Below are 20,331 nucleotides of genomic sequence, written 5' to 3'. Positions count from 1 at the left end.
ACTGAAAGATTTCCCAAATAAAAAGTTCCTTTATTAGAATTAAAACCATTAAGCTAAGAAAGAATGAACAAAACGCTAGAAACGGTTACTCTTACTGCAACGTGACACCGTGAAAATTCTCTCTCTATCGTAATGATAGAGCGCAAGTTGAACGTTCTGAACGTCAACAACTGCAGAGACAAAACAAAACGTTAGTTCAACTTTGAAAACAGTACGAGACTATCAAAGAAATTCTTTCAAAAACATTAAAATAGCATAATATGTTAACAGGTAAAACCGAAATGACGGGCTCAATGTTAATTAACTTCGGTACCAAGAAAAGACCGCCTACTATAAGGAAAGGTCGAATATAAACAAATATAAAAATTAATTTTAATAAGTTTATAATAAAAGGAAGTTAATCAAAGAGGCCTATAAAAGGCGGAGAGATATAAAATAAATCTATAACTTTTGTTAAGCAAAATTAAGAAAGAGAGTCTATACTCTCTTAGACACCAACACTTCCGTCTAAGGGAAGGGTCGGCCATTTAAAAGTGAAAGAGAGTTCATACTCTCTTCGTCACCATAATTAATCAAATTAATTCCAAAAGCTAGCTAAGCTAATGATAAAACTTCCTGAATAGCGAAAGCTAAACTCTAGAGCAAATACATCACCAAATCGTGAGCAAAAACTCCAGAATCAACAGCGTATCCATGTAGGTCTAGCCGGAGGCACGACAGAGGAAAAATTGAGGTGGTGTCAACAAGAAGTACTGCAGTACCTGGCCACAGGTGGCGCTTGTGAGTACACCCCCCTCTTGTATAGCGATCGCTGGCGTATCCCTTCCATAGAATTCTGTCGGGCAACGGAGTTGACAGCTACATGATTATCGGGTAAGATTAATATTGAAAAATGAATGCCTCTCCTACCTTAACAACAGAGCTTACAGCCTCAACATATTGCACACTTTGGATGACGTTCTTCTCGAGGTTTACAAACCAGGCACAGCTCTTTAAATACTGTCATGTCTTTTTTTCTGACTGCTGACATACCTGGAAGCTTTTTAACAAGGTTAAGCATAAAATAACTTGACTTTTTCATAAATAATGTTCTCAATAATTGTATTCTGATAACTGCTATCAATTGCTTGGATTCCTTCTCTTTTCTTGAGAATCGTATAAACCATGGATGTTGTACAATTGTACATTTTTGCCAGATCTGCACTACTCGTACTTTGATCATGCTTCTCTATATTTTTTTTTCATTCTACTTTTCCAAAATGCAGCCAATTTTCTGATCTTATGGTAAATTCTTACCTCAATATTGCCTTCTTTTCAGTCTCTATCATCTTTCCCAAATTGAGATTCATGTATCTCATGATTAATTGGGTTTGTAATGAACAAAATACTTTGTACAGCACATAATTTTGTCTTTACTAATCCATTAATCATAGAATATACTGTGGTAAACTTCTCTCTAACCTTGCACACTCGCCTTTTCAAAATCTGAACATTAAAGGAAATTCATGACAATAAAATGCAGTTTTTACAATATATTTTATAAAATCTACTTGCTCCTCAAGTTTCCTTCAAACAAGTTTTATTCTCAATAAATAATTTAACCACACCAACTTGCCTCCATTCTGGAGATAAGCATTTGTTCTTAATGAAAACTTTAGATGTAATTCAATAAATGATAACTCTAACAATTAAAAAATTGGGTACACTAAAAAATGGCGGGGGGAAGATTTTGATAAGATCTAGTTTTATAGATTAATTTAAAATACTCAGTACTTATTTTTCTGAAAACTACACAGTTAATAACACATGTAATTGTCAGAATTATTCTACTGTGCATTATGCAACTGGGTCATGAGGTTATTTATTAAAAACCCAGGAGTTAACTTTGAATAAAGGACAACATTACTACAATGTGAATCATTTGTAATGAGGTACATCTCAATCCAACATGTAGTTTCATTTCTTTAAGTTTTTTAATACTACATCAGATTCATTGTTTTCAGTCAGGCATGGTTTTAAGATATGATAAATAACCACTGAAAGAAACCTGAAAATTCACAGCTGTAGTTTTGCCTGTTTTATCAAGATCTTTATCTCCCCCTTACTTACAGGTGCAAGGACTCAATGTATTCTAACTTCAATAGTTGCTCGGTGTAATTTATGACTAATGCAGAGTGGAAGCTCAGCAAGGCAAATGTTTCTCGGTTCAAACAAAAAAATCTGAGAGAGACACCTGCTTCTCCATGAGCTACTTTCCTCTACTTACCTCTTGGGACATGGCAGGTTGATGCCAGCATAGCAGTATTTGCACCACCTTACTGATTTTGTAACAAAACTTAAGGAGCAAACAGAATGTGGGAAGTCCAATTTGGCCCAGTGTATAAAATTTGAAATATTAAATCTAAGGTGTACACCGCCCAACAAATCTAGGGTATAGTGTTGCTTCTCTGATGTGATAACGATTTGCCAACCAACATAAGAACCGCTCCAGACCAAGACCATAACCTCCATGGGGGCAGGTTCCATAAAGTCGCTGAAAAGAGGTAAAAATTAATCAAATAAATAATCATGAATCGTTTAAAAATATACTACAAAATATTTAACAATCCTTACTCTATTCTAAATCAAGTCTCATAATTCTAAGAAAATTAAATAAAGTTTTAAGAATTAAGCGGAAAAATTAGTTTAGGACCTAAATTCAAAAGAATAGGTGCCTTATCAAACCTACTTTCTACCCATAAAAACTATCCACGTGTATTCAAACAATACTTTAACCCTTTTACCCCCAACGCTATTTGGAACTTTCCAACCCTTAACCCCCAGGCGTTTTTTTGTTCAAGCACATTTTGCAATATATTTTTTTTAAATTGAGCTAACAGCCTTAATTTTCGTCATAGAGAGGTCAGGTTTGTCTCATTATTTTAGAAAATGCCTGAAGTTTCTCATAAAGTTATCAAAAATATGCAAAAAAATGTAATTAGCAGTTTTTTGCAAGGACGTACCGGTACCTCCATGGGGGTAAAGGGATGAGTTTTGTGAAACGTACCAGTACGTCCATTGGGGGTAAAAGGGTTAATACATGTTATCTTTAGTGATTCTAATTCACTCAAACACTTTGCCTTACCTGATCAGTGTACCAGTAATAAGGCTTGGGATCAAGTTCATTTTCTTTGTAAGCATTCATCAACTCATCGTAGTCATACATCCTCATTGATCCTCCCACAATTTCACCCACACCTGGCATTAGCAAGTCGACGGATTCTGTGAGGGATCGGTCATCCTGACATCTGGCCATATAAAATGCCTTTATACCTGCAGGGAATCTGTTCAATAATATAGGTCTCCCAATCTGATCTGTCATCTTCCTTTCAGGCATTTCAGGGATGTCTTCTCCATGTTCATAAAAAGTGCCATCTTCTTTGGTTATGTTGTGTTCTTTCAAATACTTGATTGCATCTGCATACGGCATACGTAAAAATGGCCTCTCTGGCTTAACAAACTCGGGGTGTAAATCTTTCATAATTTGGGATCCCTGCGGATGCTTCAGTACTCTGTCGACAACATCACAAACTAAATCTTCAAGTCGGTCTAAAAGATCATCAAAAGATATGAAAGGACACTCTGCTTCTACGTGTGTATACGAAGCAAGATGACGTCGAGTTCGACTCTGTTCAGCTCTATAAGACTGTTCAATACAAAACACATCCCCAAAGCTGAAAAGAAAAAAAAATTTTTTATTTAATTTCCACTTTATATATTAACATACATGAGCATCATACAAACAAGCTTTTATTATCCTTAAAAATAAATTAAGTTAGATCACAAGCAATAAAGCAGAGCTGCATGAAATTTTACCAAAATGTATGTAAAGTGAAAAAACTATCTGAATATCCAGTAAGAAATTCTAATTTTGAAAGTCTGTTACTCCTAGCAAAATAGGTAAAGATATAGCATGGTGCAATAAATTGTTGGTAGAAAATAAGATTGCTGTTTAGTGTATTTTAGGGGTGTATTGAATGTTTTTGATAATAGTTCTTGGCGGAAATACATATTTTTTGAGTTATGGTGTGTCGACGACCATAACTGAAAAATTATAGCTCTGCCATCGAGTATCATCATCAATAACATTCAAAACACTGGAATATATACCATGTACCAATCTAATTGTGTATTTAAATGAACTTTATTAAACATTTTACCTTTCCGATAATAACCATAAAACCTTAAATCATAATAAAACAAGAGTTACTGTAATCAAAACCCAGTAATAAGTAATGAAACACGATCAAAACTAGAGCTGTTGTTTCAGCGCTTCTAAAGGGAAAAAAAAAAAAAACCTGAATTTTCAATCCTGTTTCCTGTCTGGTTTTTGTTCTGCCGCATAATTTTACTACTCTGTTCTGGCAAGTGGATCATGTTTCTCTGCGTGCGTTAGCCCCGTGTGCTAGTACTTTGCCAATAATTTAATTATCTAATTAATCACATAGTTCCAACTGGTTTTTGCTCAGCCATAGCTCGCTACGCTTGCATTTTAATAATTTTACTGCTCCTCTTTCTGGCAACCGGACCTGTTTCGCTACGCATGTTAGCCCCGTGTACTAGTATTTTGGTGTTGATTTGATTACCTAATACCAGTATTTTGGTGTTGATTTAATTACCTAATCAATCATATAGTTCCAACTAGTTTTTGTTTGGCCTTAGCTAGCTATGCTCATGGTTTAACAAAGGGGTGAGTTCAATGGGAATATTAGTTTTGTGCCTCACCCTGTGCTCAAACATGGACTTGGCTTCCATTTCCCATAATCAGACTAAATTTATCAAATACATTTCTACCATAATTCTACCATAACAGTAATAATCAACATTATAAATAAAACAAGAGCTATAATTAAATTGTAAATTACAATACTTAAAACAAATAACCAAGATGTTTACAATATAAAACGTTGGGCCTTTATTTTGTTCGAACAAGCAACTTAGCAAGGAAGCTATATCTATCAGTGTTTTTCTGAAGTACCGCGTGAACGGAGGCTTCTGTAGTATGCACTGACAATGGATCAAAACGGGAATTTTTTTTTTTAAATCTGTAACTTCGTTAATAGAGGTTTCCGCCAGTAGTATATGGTATTCAAAATAGTGTACGGTATTTGCAAAGATCTGTTCAATTATGCAAGTTTCAATGTCCTTACTAATATTGTTCCATTCAATGGCTGAACGGCAAAATACAGTAAAGGAATTTCCCTTCGGAATTATGATGATTACAGTACAGTATAATGTTGTTCAGCTAATTAATTCCCCTTGAACTGCAATAAGTTGAATGTAGATATTCGTGCACTTTTTCAGACTAGTTTGCAGGAAACGAAGGCTTTAATGAAACCTGTATGCTTCAACTGTCCCTATACAGTATAAGACCACAAGTGTTTCAGTGATTAAACTTTGAAAAACCATAACTATTAAACTAATGTATACTTACTTCAATACTCCGCAATATTAACATTAATACATATTGAACATGCCCAGTCTTTCAAAATATTGAATTAAACAAAATATCCATTAAGCAAAATGAGATCTAGGGGAAAACTTAGAAAGATTCAAAGCACTCATGGAATGTAACCGTCATGAAGACTAACTAAAAAATAATACAAAACAACTAATTCAAGCTTCTTGAATAACTTCTTAAAGAATTTTCAAAAACAATATAAAAATACTTTAAAGTAATAAATTTACTGCAATCTTGATTAAACATACAGTGCATTATTTCAGATCAATACAAACATCAAATCTATCGACAAGATTAAATATGTACACTATTTACCTTGGAAGACAAGTTTCCAAATATAGTTGACTTGATTGCGTTAGATAAGCTTTCTCTCCAAAGAAGTTGAAATCAAAGAGAGTAGAACCACCCTCACACTGTGTCTGAACCATCGTTGGGGGAGACACCCACTCATACCCTCTGTCAGTGTAGTGATCCACGAAGGCCTTCATCAAGATAGATCGCAATCTCAGCACCTGGTAAATAACAAAATATAACTAAAAACAAAGCACTTCAGTTCCTTAATTGAAACATGCTACTCTTGTATAATTGATATGAATTTCTTACTGTTTTTCAAAACACTCAACAAGGCTCTAATTTGGAAATTCATACGGCGAAGTTATATTAGGATTATAGTCATACCTTGCCCTACGTCACTAACTCATTCCGGGAGAAGTGACGATAGGTAATTTTTGTTGTTGCTTAGATTTTTGCCATCAAAAGTGACATATGTCCCTATACGATACACTAAAATGTACATACGTACTTACAACCTGCTACCATGTTATAAAATCTGGATACATTACCTATGTTAATAAATTTTAAGTCAAGTATAGTATTATGCACTGCACAGTATAGTATTTCAATAAAATTTAAGGTAGAGAGGGAGAGGGAATGCATAAAATATTACTGTTCAAAAAACTTTTCTAATTACAGTAGTATACTGTATTAACACATGAACCCCTATTATACAGGAAAACAGATACAGTACACGAAGTTAGCATGCATGCCGTAATACCTATCTTCCTTTTCAGCTCTTACATTGTAACATTAAATATTGATGACTAAGTACATCTAGATTCAGATATTTGGATATAGTACACATTACATACACATACACTAGTCACTCAAATTACATGACAAATACATAGTTTTTAGAAGCAAGTGGAAACAGTACAGTAGTATGTATAGTACTGTAAAACAATTTGACCGGCATCAAAAATAACCGAATAAGTTACTACATGGCAACACGCCTAACTGGTCTCATGCGAAGCTGTGAAGGGCGTTCGCCACATTTTTCAAGCTCACATGATGTACCACCTACATGTTACTGGCACTGTAGTTATGGATGGCTGGGTTGAGGTCACCCTACTCACGGAACTCCCAATTTAGCGGACTGGAAACAGATTACTGTATTGTATTGTGGCACAGCCGCTGTGTATGCAATAAACCCACTTTCCAGTGCGCCAATCTGATAGGATGCCACTTTTTTTTTTTTTTGCTGGTCTTGCCAGCTGGCAAATATAACCTAAATATACAGGCATGTTTTTTAAGCACATCAAATCATAATCATCCTAAAATGTCATTTCCCATTTTCATTCCTCAACAGCTTTCAAGCAATTCCCCATTTACAAAATTATCTAACGTCTTTCAGCTGCCACCCCCCCTCACTACATTAGTGGTTTGACTTAAAGTAACAAAACCAACAGCACTTAGGTCAAGATAAAGTGACACACTTCAACCAGTACAGTACTGAATGGCATCGAGATGTAAAGAAATTTGTCAAAGGTAGCTCATGTTTCCATTCATAGCACGCTAGTCTTCATATTTTCTGTTTATGTGATAAATATAACTACTACAGTATTTTTAAAATATATATATATTAACTGTATTTACTAATTTTACAAAAAGAATCCTTTTCGGGTTATCTTTCGTCGTAATAGTTCAACTTCAAGACTGATGAAACATTGCGTAAAATGGTTTAAAGCGAATTTGATTTTTCCATTAAATATTTAAGGATGACCGATGTAAAGTCGGACTTGTCCCACTTGGTTACCGAGGTAGCTAAGGACCAAGCCACTGTGAGGCCAAGGCCTGACACTGCTACTGAGGATTCTGACTTAGTGTATTAGTCAAGGGGGCTAAACGCATAAACGTAAGTCCCACTTCGCTACCGGGGTAGTAAGGGGCATCGAGGGTCAAGGGCATGTCACTGGGTCACGACCCTGCATCGGCACCGAGAGGCCTAAACACAAAACCGTAAACAGTCGCGCTTGACTCCCAAGGTAGCAGTAGTGGACTTGAGCCCAGTTTCTAGCTTAAAGCTGTGAAAGTCTGCATCGGGGAAAATAAAAAACAGGGTAGCTCCCTCCCAATGAGGTTGGGATCCTCTCGGGAGCCGCTCAGCCCTCCTAAGGGATGTGGTGTCAAAGAGCCCTTTCCTGAGACTACAGCTGACAAGCCCTCCTCGACTTCTTCAACTTTGAAGAAGTGACATATTAGATGAGGAAGTGACATAGTCGGAAGTCAGCAAGGAACCGAGACTCAAGGCCACAACACAGTCATAGCCTCATGCATCATCTCCAGATGAACTGAATTAGAAGGCTATGGTTCCCTTCCCATGGGGTCATAAACCATCCACCCTTCCTAAGAGAGGTGGTGTGGAAAAGGTCCCTTTCTACTTCCTTATCTTAGAGGAAGTCACACAGTGGGATCGGAAGCCCAACAGCTCAAACTGTACTTCAACACCTTGGACATCTTCAAAGACACTTCTACTGTACACCTCGGCTGTACATCAGAATAATTAAAAGAATAATTACATCATATTAAAATTTCTTTATGATAACTTTCACCAAAATTTCCACTCACCTTTGAGCAGTTTTCTCCACGAATCATAAGATGCCTCTTGTCAAGTTGAACATCAGGGTTGGAGAGCTTGTTTATTTCAGCTTCAGCTCCTCCTGCTGGCGACTCTCCAATTAACTTCCAATAATCCACTTGCATTTCATGACCACCAGGTGCCTTTGGAAGATTCATACCAAGTTTTATAGTAAAACTTGAAAATTTGAACAAGTTCTATGAAGAAAGACGTAACTGACCCTATATGATATTGAAAGACTCGTATCAAAAGACACCTAAAATGTTTCCCAATTGTATAAATATGTTATTTTCTTGGAGATTAAACAAGGCTTATGATGTTAGCCTGACACTACTATTGTCTTCAAAACAAATAAATCTTTATATTTCTGAAATATATCATGATTCGTGTACATTCCAACTAATGTCAACTCTCAGTACTACTTCAGAAAGATTTATCAAAAACTTAATTAAAAAAATGAGAAAAAACCTATTACTTTAAAAGCTGACCTGAAAAAATTACTCTAAATTCTTACCTCTTTCCCTTCTGGAACCTCTTGTAAGGTGCCATAAAGCAAAACAGTACTCTCTGTGTTCAGGATGACAGCCTCGTATGTCTGACAGAGCTTGTCACTTAAAACAGTCTGTAAGTATCCTGTTCCGTCACGAAGCACTAAAAACATCATGTTCTTACCTGAGGAAATATAAACAAAATGTTGCACATAAACTTTCCTAGCTAGAAGACCCAGTCTTCAACTTTTACAGCAACCAAACAAGAAGAAAAGACAAAGTATTTATCACTATAGTTTTATGAGTTTGTTCAACAGATGTATTTAAGCATTTATGAAAAAAAATTTTTAGATAGGAAGTGGGAGCCGATAATGATGAAACATCAGGCATTAAGGTTGGCAAAACTTGAAAGTCTTTGCTGCCATGATCATACTTTATATCCATACTATTACACCAAATCTACCTTCAATACTAACCCTGCCTTCTCAGTCTATGAACCCAGCCATGGATCTTAACACGCTGTTTTCGGAAGTCTTTGCCCTGGTTAATCTTGATACACTTTGCTGGTGGTAAACTTGGGTCTTCTGATATAGTTATCTTTTTAGCCTCTTCAAGAATCTTGGCCCTGTTCTCTGCATCCTCCTTTTCTTTCTGTAATCTTGCTTCCATTTTACGGTTTTCCTGAAACATAATAAATTCTTAATAACAAAGATCATATTTCTACTGATGAGGAACCTAGCAGTAAAAATATGGTAGACATTTGACCTAAAAGTTTATCTTTGGCAGTAATCAAAGGGAACAATGCCTTTCGTCTACATGCGGGACTCGACTATGTCACATGATTTTCTTGTTTTTAGAAGTTTTTTATTTAACTAAAATTTTACAGAATTGCATTCGCTTTTAGCTTCTCATGTCTCACTATGCATCCTTTGCACTTGCATCAGACTTCTCAGGTATGTTGCATGGTTCCTGATTTCAGTCTATGATTATTATTATCATTTTTATTACTAGCTAAGCTACAACTCTAGTTGGAAAAGCAAGATGCTATAAGCCCAAGGGCTCCAACAGGGAAAAATAGCCTAGTGACGAAAGGAAATAAGGAAATAAATAAACGATATATCAAAAGTAATGAAAAATTGAAATAAAATATTTCAAAAAAGAGAGAGAGAGAGAGAGAGAGAGAGAGAGAGAGAGAGAGAGAGAGAGAGAGAGAGAGAGAGAGAGAGAGAGAGAGAGAGAGAGAGAGAATGGTACTTACATCTTTCCATAGCTTTGTTAACTTTTTAAGCTGGCTTTTTGCTATAACTTCATATTTCTGGAATAGAAAAGTATCTATAATTAGCAATTAATTCATCTAGTGCTACTTCATATCAAATTTCCATCTAAACTTGAATACAATATACTGTGCAGTACTTCTTATCTTGAAACAATCATATTTCATTTCTTGAGAAAAGGGATATTACAACAAGCACAGTTCTTTATCATCAAGAACTAAGAAACCACTTAATTATATTTACCATGTATGACAAACTCAAGTGCTACTGATTAAACTTTATTATAAATTCTAATATTCCATTGTGTGTGTTCTGCTTCATTATCATAAACTTCAAATAAAACATTTAAATAAAAAGTAACTTTATCCATATAAAACACTATTTACAAGACAGCTCTATAGCAAGCATCTCAAATTACATTGTTATAAAGTACTAGTCAAATTATACTTTGTTTCATGAAAAGATCCCAAGGTATCAAGTTTCACCGTAAAAAAAAATTACCAATATGTCTAAATGGTATAAAGTTTCATGATACAGCAGTTTATGTAAAAAATTACAGCCATGTGTGCAAGACTTCAAAACACTTAACAACATTTGCTAAAAGAATAACTTCTCTAAGCATTTCAGTACATGCATACTGTACTCACTGTAATTAAATTCAAATCACGCTTTGAAGTTTAAAGTGTAATGCTTTTTTTAAGTACTGTTTAACACACAAAATTAGTTCACCAAACGTTTAACTAGGCTCCACAAGGCACTAGATGAGTTGGAAAACCCAGGCCTACATGGCTGAGGATGATGAAGGGTGAAGAAGGAGAAAATGAATGGAGATGTAATTTACTGAATTAAAAGCTCAAGATAGAGACGACTAGCAAAATCTAACCAAGGGCCTTTGCGTCAATTGGCGTGGGAGGAGATAATGATGATAATACAGTACAGTACCTGTACCCAGCATGGGTCTAGAACAATTACCCCGTGGACAATTACCCCCCGTGGACAGTTACCCCCGAGGACAATTACCCCCTAGGACAGTTACCCCTTAGGACAACTCATTTTATAAATGGTTTAAATAAAATAATTAAAATAAAACTAATATAACATCATTTAAAATAATTTTAATGTATATAAATACATTTACATACAATATTCTTAAAAGAAAGTAGAGAAGTCATAAAAACATTAAAATGAAAAGTTTAAAAATGCAAATTATATGCAATACTTCGTAGGTATTGTACTACTGTACATCTCTATTTTCATAGTTTTTAGTGACTGAAATAATAGCGAGATGGCTGTCCATGATAACCTGCCAAAGATTGAACCATATGTATTTGTTGCAATGAATGTTCTCTTTTAATGCATGTTAAGAACTTCCAAATATTAGGATGACAACAACCAACATTCGCTAAGAAACTCCTGTGCCACCCTTCTACGGCATTATTGGTTCTAGGAAGTTCATCTACCGTTCTGTTGTACATAATGCCAGTTGTAAGCTTTTAATCATACCTTTTTCAAAGTCGACCATGATAGTCTTTGGGGCCAGATCATGTTTCAGTAGTTTTAACTGCTCTAATAGGTTTGAGTAAGTTGTTTGGCTTTTATCTGATAAAAGGGCATATATTAAAGGAATTGAATGATTATTTATGAAAGCATGAATCGTGTATAATTGTAAAAATATCCGAGGCACTGTTTTGAACGTCCCATCTAGCGATCAATGTGACGCTTGACTTAGGTAATCCAAGTTTTTCTGTGTTCCGAAGATCAGAATTCTTTTGTCAATTGGCCCAGAGTCAAAAAGCAGAAAATCTGGACCATCTTGTGTTTTGGTATATTCATCTGTTAAAACAAGTTCCTGGGCATTTAGAGGCAATGGCCGTGAGCGGGATAAACGTTGTCGATGTCATCTAATATTACGTTTTAAATGATGAATTGGTGGTAGGTTTGCTCCGGTTTCTTCATCAATGCTTCCACAAGCCTCGGAAAGTATTTGCTGCACTGTTCCTTCTGTACTGATGGCTCTCATATCAACTCTGGATAGTTTTCGCAGCATCAATTTTCGCTTTAGATGGTGCATGGGTGTGATTATGAAGAGTACCAACAACTTCACTTCGTGGAACATGAACTTTTACTTTAGCTTTGCAACTGGCTTTGTTTCTTCTTTCTTCACACTCAAAAGACACAACACCATTTGCCAAGTCTTTCTGCTTAACATATCCATCAAGCACTAGTATGTCTTTTCCTCTAGAACTTCTGATAAATTCCATGTTGCTTGGGGGATATTGGTCGTCTCACTAAATACCAAGAAAAGTAATGCCAAGGAAGTAAATAAAAGAAATTTTTCTTGAAGCCATTTAAAAAAGATTTAGTTTATAAACAATTTCAGAAACTATATAATTGTACTAAAGAGTACAGTAGTTAATTAGAGCGCAACATCAGTTTAAGGACAGTTTTACGAATTTTGTATTTAAATGATATTGTATACATTAAAAATACTTTAAACTTTGTTATATTAGTTTTATTTTTATTATTTTAAACCATTTATTAAATGAGTTGTGCTGGGGGGTAGCTGTCCTAGGGGGGTAATTGTCCTCGGGGGTAACTGTCCACGGGGGGTAGTTGTCCTGATATCACCCAGCATATACCTCAGAATATACCACAGCTGGTTTTCTCAAGCCAGAAATATCATGAAAGACAACACTAAACTAACCCTGTGCCTATCTTATAACAGTATCATTGAAGAGAGAGTAATCAAATTCTGCCACAAGACTCAGCACAAAAAATTCAAACAAAGAAATCTCTGAAAACCAATGAAAGGTGTGTGTGTGTGTGTGTGTGTGTGTGTGTATATATATATATATATATATATATATATATATATATATATGTACTGTATAATCAATACAGTAGCGGATAATAAGCAAAAGTCTCCTCTCCGTAATTAACGGAACAACAATTATGTGATCTAACATCGAACATTTTCTTTCATATCTGTAAATCTTTCTAAAAAGACCAAACTCATCATTTGATTACTATTCACTTATTTAATTTAGGATAGAAATCTATACAGACTCCTTCAGAACCTAATGTACTATAAGCTTACCCCTAATGATAAAGTATCACTAAATCATTCTATGCACAACTACTAAATTCAAGAAAAGAACTAAGAAACTACTTGCTCTCTCCAAAAAAAAAAATTGTACATTGCATAAATAAATGATATTCAATTATAATGTGACATTTGATATCTATCATCACATGCAATTACCATGCTAGTTAAGTGAGCAAACACACAATTTAACTAAGGACTATAGAAGTAAATGATAATACAAAATACTAAAGAATTTAAGCTTATACATATAGAAATAACTTCATTGGAAAAAGCAAACACCAAAAATATAAAATTATTGGTTGAAAACACTTAACATGAACAGCTGTAGCTTTTTTGGCTAACCACTTCAAAAAGAAATACAAGTTAGTGTCACACTAGCTCCTCTAACTGATCACTGTGCAATTTATGTAGCAAACTGAGGTCAGGTATAATTGGTGAGAAATGCAATCAAAATAAGTCAAGATTTCAAAAAAAATATACCAAAAATGGACTTCGTTACCTAAAAATAACTTTGGGTCACTATGGTTCTGAGTTTACCTTGTGCATTCCATTGATAAGAAAATCAAGAGGAACACCGTGAACAGCAGGAATGACTGATCACAAATACTGTATCATGTAGGCCTACTAGATCCAACATCACCTTTAAAATTAAAAAAAGGCTGAATACGAGAAAAATATAAATTCATATTGGAATAGAGTGCAACTGCAAACAACGCATTCTAAACACCAAAGAACCTGAGCCCATACAGATGATAAACCTGGTGTGACACTAGCTTTTACTGTCAAACAGGCAAGTTTCTATAAATAAGTTAAAAACTAACCAGTGACCCATGCCAATTCATTTGTGTTTAGGATTTTAACGGACACCACTAAGCAAGCCATAACTAACGAATGAAAAAAAAATTTATATAAAAAAAAATGCAAGGGATAGCAACTAAGGGATCTGAATTTTTTCAAACACCCACTGAAGATGCAAGTTATATTCACCTTTGATAAACTATCATTTGGAAGGCTGAACTGTTCTAGGATGCTCAGATTGACTTTAGGAAATTCTTTGACATCCGGTCCAAAACTTTCTACATGTCTGCACCATCTCGTAAAATGGGGATGAGAAGTAGCAATGGAAGAATTGTCAGAACTTATTGCATGACCAACGTGACTGTGAGCAACATGGTCTGCTTGTGTGGGAAAGTGCCCTAGTATATAGCTGACATCACTCAAATGTTGATCTAATGCTTGGAGACATGACGTTAGGTCAGTAACTTCCGTACCCGCTGTCTCTCTGCTTCCCTAGAACACAATATTGACACTAACACTGACAATTATTTAAACCTCCCTTGGTCTTTCAACTCAATTATAAGCAGACCTATTACAGTTACTTTAGAAACCTTACATACAAACTTTGTAACAACTTGTAGCAGTCCACAATATTGTTCAGGAAATCTACTGACATCTAAAAAGTTCATGTGATCTAAAGGTACCTAGTCTTAAGTATTACTCACCTTCTCCCCTTCCTTAGCATCAACATAAATTGTGGGAAAAGGCTCCTTGCCAGCCTTCCTCATGGCTTGTAAGGCAGTTTTGAATGGTTTGTCCTCGGTTCCTGTTCCAGACTCGTCGCAGCCATGTTTCTCGGAGGTGTAGATCTCTCCTGTAAAGAAGATATCTAAGTAAGCTGTTACAAGCAATAATGCATTTAATTCATTTCTTGAAGAACTAGCAATTTTCATACGTTATTAGCTATTATTTGTCTTTCTTGAAGCCAGGCAAACATGGGAATTTTCTTCCCATTTTCAAGTAATATGAGGCTGCTGTACTACAAAAACAAGTGCCCATTTTTCTCCAAAATCTCTACATAAGAACACTACCTAACCTAGAACTTCCCCACCTAACCTACAAGCAGTGTCCTTACCTACTTACCTAACTGGGGGACTAATGGCCCCATGCAACCACCCTTACACTCCCATATTCTTAGCTGGCCGTCATCATACAGTATATACAAGTGGCTGCTATCATACATACATCCCCCAAAATGTCTACAATTACACAAAATTCCTGTTTCTTAAAGCCGTAAATGATATTGATCTCCCCTTAGACTACCATATTCTTAGCTTACCCTGTTCCAACAAACCAGATACATCTCAAGGGTTCATATATTGTGTGATACCAAAGTATCATATAATTACCAATTAAACTACCTGTATCATAACGCCAGTCTACTCAATAGTGACATGGTATTATTGCATAAGTTGCTATTGTTTGATAGCTCAAAATACTAAGCACAATCGGTTAGAGCAATAAAAAAGCAGTATTTTGAATACCTTACACCTCAGGCACAAATAAATATTAACATTAATAATTATATAATTCTTAAAAATTGAAGCCAAATTCATTTCTGAAAGTGTTAAAAAAGTGTGCTACCGGTACCGCTCTACCTGAAGATTGATAATTAATTTTTCATATGACCTGCAACGGGAGGTCCGGGGGTTAGGGAGCCTTTGTAGGGTGACGGCCAGATCCGTTTTCATTCATAGAAAATGGGAATATTATAAAGTGGGGTGGACTGTGGCCGTCATTCTAAAATCAAGTTCGTAGAAAACTGGAATATTCTGAACTGTGGCCGTCGTTCTAAAAACGACTTTGGCGGGAGAAGCTAACTTAAAAAACCCACCTAACCTATGCTAAAAGCCATATCCTTACCCAGGGGGGCTTTGCCCCCCCCCCCCCCCCCCCCCCGGACCCCCCCCCCCCCCTTACCTACTACGGGAGCGAGAAGATTCGTGGCCGGAGTAAGAACTCGAGCCACATAAATTTTCAGGCAATTTAGGGTTTTCGGCAAAAAACATAGAAGTGTGCGTTTAAGCACATATTAAAGATCCGTAGACCATTTCCAAACGTTTTTATTCTATACAAGATAATAGTCGGAGCGATAATAAGCAAATTAGGACGCTTGGCCGTAGCGCTACAAACTACCCGGGGTTAGGTTAGTGGGAGCCTTCTATAACAGCGGCCAGTTCCTCCCGTGTGCATTAAAAAGGAACACCAACTAACCTAAACCTTTCCCCCTAACCTAACCTACAAGCTATGTCCTTAACTACTTACCTAACAGGGGGGGGGGGGTTTGACCCTGCGAACCCCACCCCCTTTACACTCCAATATTCTAAGTTAGCCGTAATCAAGCATATGGGAGGCCACTATCACACATACACCTCGGTTGGTGACCTGTTCTCTACTAGGTTAGGTTAGCTACTTATTAAATATTGAAAAAATTAAGGCACAGTTCTCGGAGAACCATGCGTTCAAAGTGTATTTTTGTGTTGGTACATCGTAAGTTGTAAACACTGTCGATGGTTATCGATGCGTTTTCACTTTCGTGAATAGGCCATTTGTTTTCTCAGTAAAATTAGATAGTAAAATGGTTTTCCTGGCATATTTTCATGTGTTTTGAGAGAATTTTATGATGATTTTTCTCGGAAATACATAGGTTGTGGAGTTAGGGCAGTTGATACCTAACTCCGCAACTATGGATTTGCACCGATAATCATCAGATTTGTTCAAAACACATGAAAATCTGCCAGAAAAACCATGGGGTGTATGTATGATAGCCGCCACCTGCATGTATGATTACGGCTAACTTAGAATAAGGCAGTAGGTAAGGACATGGCTTTTAGGTTAGGTTAGTTGAGGGGGAAGTTGAGTTAGTTGATCTCCGTCCATTTTAAATCCACAAGAGGAACTGGCCACTGACATACAAGTTTTCCAAAACCATTCTGTTATTCAATGGGAATTATTTGCATAATGCAAATGAAAATCGGCTATGCTAGGCTACCATATGTGGGTTACGTCAAAAGCCTACCATCAGTACTAATTATTATTATTAATTGCTAAGCTACAACCCTAATTGCAAAAGCAGGATGCTATAAGCCCAGGGGCCCCAACAAGGAAAATAGTCCAGTGAGAAAAGGAAACAAGGAAAAATAAAATACTTTAAGAACAGTAACATTAAAATATTTCATATAAAACTTTAAATAATTTAACAAAACAAGAGGAAGAGAAATTAGATAGAACACTGTGCCTGAGTGTACCCTCAAGCAAGAGAACTCTAACCCAAGACAGTGGAAGACCATGGTACAGAGGCTATGTACACAACCGGTTGTTTTCAGATAAGGCTGCTTTACAATAGCACGGTTTCTTTCCCAAAGTCAGATTCTAAGATTGGGTGTAAAAAATGAATTAAAAGCCTTGCGTGAACCTCTGTATCTTTACCAACCAACAGACCATAACATTTAATGGTAAGTGACTGTACCGAAAGCATGGTTGTCAAGTTGACGTTCACATTCCTGCTTTACGCTGTGAAATGCAGTAATAACTATCAGTGATAAAGTAGTATTTTGATGGAAAAGTACAATATGAAGCATACCTAATGAAATTCCTGCCACACCTTCAGCAGCCTGATCTGCCATTGCAATTAAATAACAGGACGGACAACTACAGAAAGGGGAAAACTGCTAAACCAATCCACTTTTGTATAGAGTAACTATTAACTGGACCCCGGTGGACGTGTGACGTTACAGAGCAGAAGTCTTCACAATTCCATAAGTGATACAAAGAAGAAGAGCGTCTCAAAGAAAAAATAAATAAATAAAAGAAAAATAAAAAAAATTAAAATACCCCACCCAACAAAAAAGTTAAAGTAATTTCCTGAATCAAAAAGTTATACAGCATCGGTTGATACTTTTAATAATACTCGATGCTGCAATATATAATAATTAAACTCTCAAGCTGGGACGGTCATGTATGTTTATCAAATTTGGATTTGATATACAATAAAAAACCAGACAGTTTGTTAACAAAGACAATACAACAAAAAATTAGTGCAAAAATAAGTAATCCATATAAACACAAGAGAATAACAGAGGCCCTGAACTATATGGCACTGCAACAAACATATATAAATACATTGAGAAATCTAGAAATAGAATAATTAAGTTTTGTCGATGATATTGTTCCACTATGACAAAAAGAAATTAGTTTAAACATCAATTTTAATATTCCTAAGCAATGAACACCTTGACAAATTTGGGTTTAACAACAAACTGGGTAATTTTAAATCACTTAAACAGAATACTAAATAAAAGTAATTAAGAGCTTAGTAAAGAATCCATGATAGGAATAGTTTGACCACAAATAGGCCTACCACTAAGATTGATACGTAGCAAATATGACAATGATGTGAGCTTCAGTACAATAACATCAGCCCCACATACACATATGTAAGTGTGTGTGTGTTTGTTTGTTTGTTTGTATGTATGTATATATACCGTATATATAACGACAAACTGCTGGAAAGTGAGGTCTTAAGATAATTAGCAGGGCAGCCTATTTAAGCCCAGCCTTCGTTTCATTAGAGAGAGAGAGAGAGAGAGAGAGAGAGAGAGAGAGAGAGAGAGAGAGAGAGAGAGAGAGAGAGTTATATACAGTAGTTCACAGCATGATGCAGTTTGATGAAAAATGTATATTCCAACTTCAAGTTATAAGTAAAAATTATGTAAACTAAATTTATAAAAGTATGGGAATTCTGAAGAATACTATGATATCCAAAATAAATATCATTATTTAAGTTAATGAAAAAGTAATAAGTAGCCTATAATTAATCATAAGACAGTTTTACATACAGTAAATTAAAAAGGATGAGATTTATCACGGATGACCAAAGACAAATGAACTTGTAAAATAGGAGAATTAGTGCTTATAATGAAGACAATACTATACACGATACATTTGGAACCAAATTTTAAAGGAAATCTTACCAGAATAAAATCTACTTAAATTAATCCTTTATTCAAAACTAAACGTATTCATAAATGTTTTAACTGAAAACAAATTCCTTCGGTCTTCAAATAGAGGAATTGTGTATCTAGATTCTAGAAACTGAAAATGGTTAATTGAATGTATGATTTTTTTTTGGGGGGGGAGCAAAATGCTTCATTACTTCACTTGTGGTTTATTTATTACCTTGTTTCCTTTCCTCGCAGAGCTATTTTTCCCTGTTGGAGTCCATGGGCTTATAGTATCCTGCTTTCCCAACTAGGGTTACAGTTGTTCTAGCAGTAGTAGTACTTAATAATAATAATAATAATAATAATAATAATAATAATAATAATAATAATAATAATAATAATAATAATAATAATAAGGAGAAGAAGAAGTCATTCAGCACCTATCTGCAAGTAAGGGACAACCACTATAATTGCAGTATGAAGTTGAAAGTTATCTTGCGGTTATAGAATATATATTTCAGAAGCAACACTAATGATTTTCAAGGGGACTTAAGCTTCTGTTTGTTCGTATGTGCACCTGAGATTTTAAACGTTCAAACTCTTCATAGCGTAGCTTCATAACATTAGCTGACTAAAATGTCAGTATATGTCCGAGCTGAAATAACACTGCACACTGTCCATCGCTTCAAGACAACTTGAAGAGCACTGGCGGGGAATAGAAAAATATTTGCAAATATGTTTGTCCTTACTACATCAAATAACTATGGATTTCGTTCATAGAGTTTCTAGGGGGGGGGGAATAATGTTATACGTGAACATATAATAACGTTGGACTGGGGATTGAAAATTGGGAGAAATGTCCTTTCAACTGCTTAAAAGTAGTTTGAGCGTAACGGGAAAATTATTGGGGAAAACATTACAAATTTATGTATCTAGTGTCATGTCCTCGACGTGGGCTGTCAATTGCCTCCACCATTGTTTATTGTTAGTTTATTGCAATTCGTGCTGCCTTTGGTGCAACCACAAACGTGCAGTGTAGTTAAGTAGTGATATATTTGTCAAAATGCTGATACCCTCTATTCCAACAACTTTGTAAAATTTATATTTCAGAGGCAACACTAGTGATTCCCTTGGGGACTTTCAAGCTTCCTTTAGTTCGTACAGTACGTGCACCTAAGAATTTAAACGTTCAAAATCTTTATAAACTAAGTTAGGCAGTAATAAATCAATCTATTGACCAAATTTAATAAAATATTTGCTTTATATGCG

General features: G+C 35.5%; 1 protein-coding gene across 3 annotated transcripts in view; it reads right to left on the bottom strand.

The window, feature by feature from the left end:
* Positions 1–1,517: 1,517 nt before the first annotated feature.
* The window catches only part of LOC137647055 (asparagine--tRNA ligase, cytoplasmic-like), a 19,224-nt gene continuing 410 nt past the window's right edge, over positions 1,518–20,331 (bottom strand). Inside the window, exons 1-10 of one of the 3 annotated variants that reach the window (XM_068380211.1) lie at positions 17,703–17,858; positions 14,785–14,933; positions 14,270–14,572; positions 10,161–10,217; positions 9,379–9,583; positions 8,929–9,086; positions 8,405–8,557; positions 5,816–6,012; positions 3,125–3,713; positions 1,518–2,533 (exon numbers count right to left, since the gene is read on the bottom strand). In XM_068380211.1, the coding sequence (XP_068236312.1) occupies positions 2,402–2,533; positions 3,125–3,713; positions 5,816–6,012; positions 8,405–8,557; positions 8,929–9,086; positions 9,379–9,583; positions 10,161–10,217; positions 14,270–14,572; positions 14,785–14,933; positions 17,703–17,745 (1,986 nt within the window). In that variant the 5' untranslated portion in view covers positions 17,746–17,858 and the 3' untranslated portion in view covers positions 1,518–2,401. Of the gene's footprint in view, positions 2,534–3,124; positions 3,714–5,815; positions 6,013–8,404; positions 8,558–8,928; positions 9,087–9,378; positions 9,584–10,160; positions 10,218–14,269; positions 14,573–14,784; positions 14,934–17,702; positions 17,859–20,331 lie in introns of those variants that run through there. The other 2 variants (XM_068380212.1, XM_068380213.1) reach the window with 2 other exon arrangements.

This window comes from Palaemon carinicauda, chromosome 9 (assembly GCF_036898095.1).
Source record: "Palaemon carinicauda isolate YSFRI2023 chromosome 9, ASM3689809v2, whole genome shotgun sequence".
Taxonomy (NCBI): Eukaryota; Metazoa; Arthropoda; class Malacostraca; order Decapoda; family Palaemonidae; genus Palaemon; species Palaemon carinicauda.
The sequence above is the reverse complement of the archived record's forward strand: the minus strand, read 5'-3'. Positions and strand labels throughout refer to the sequence as shown.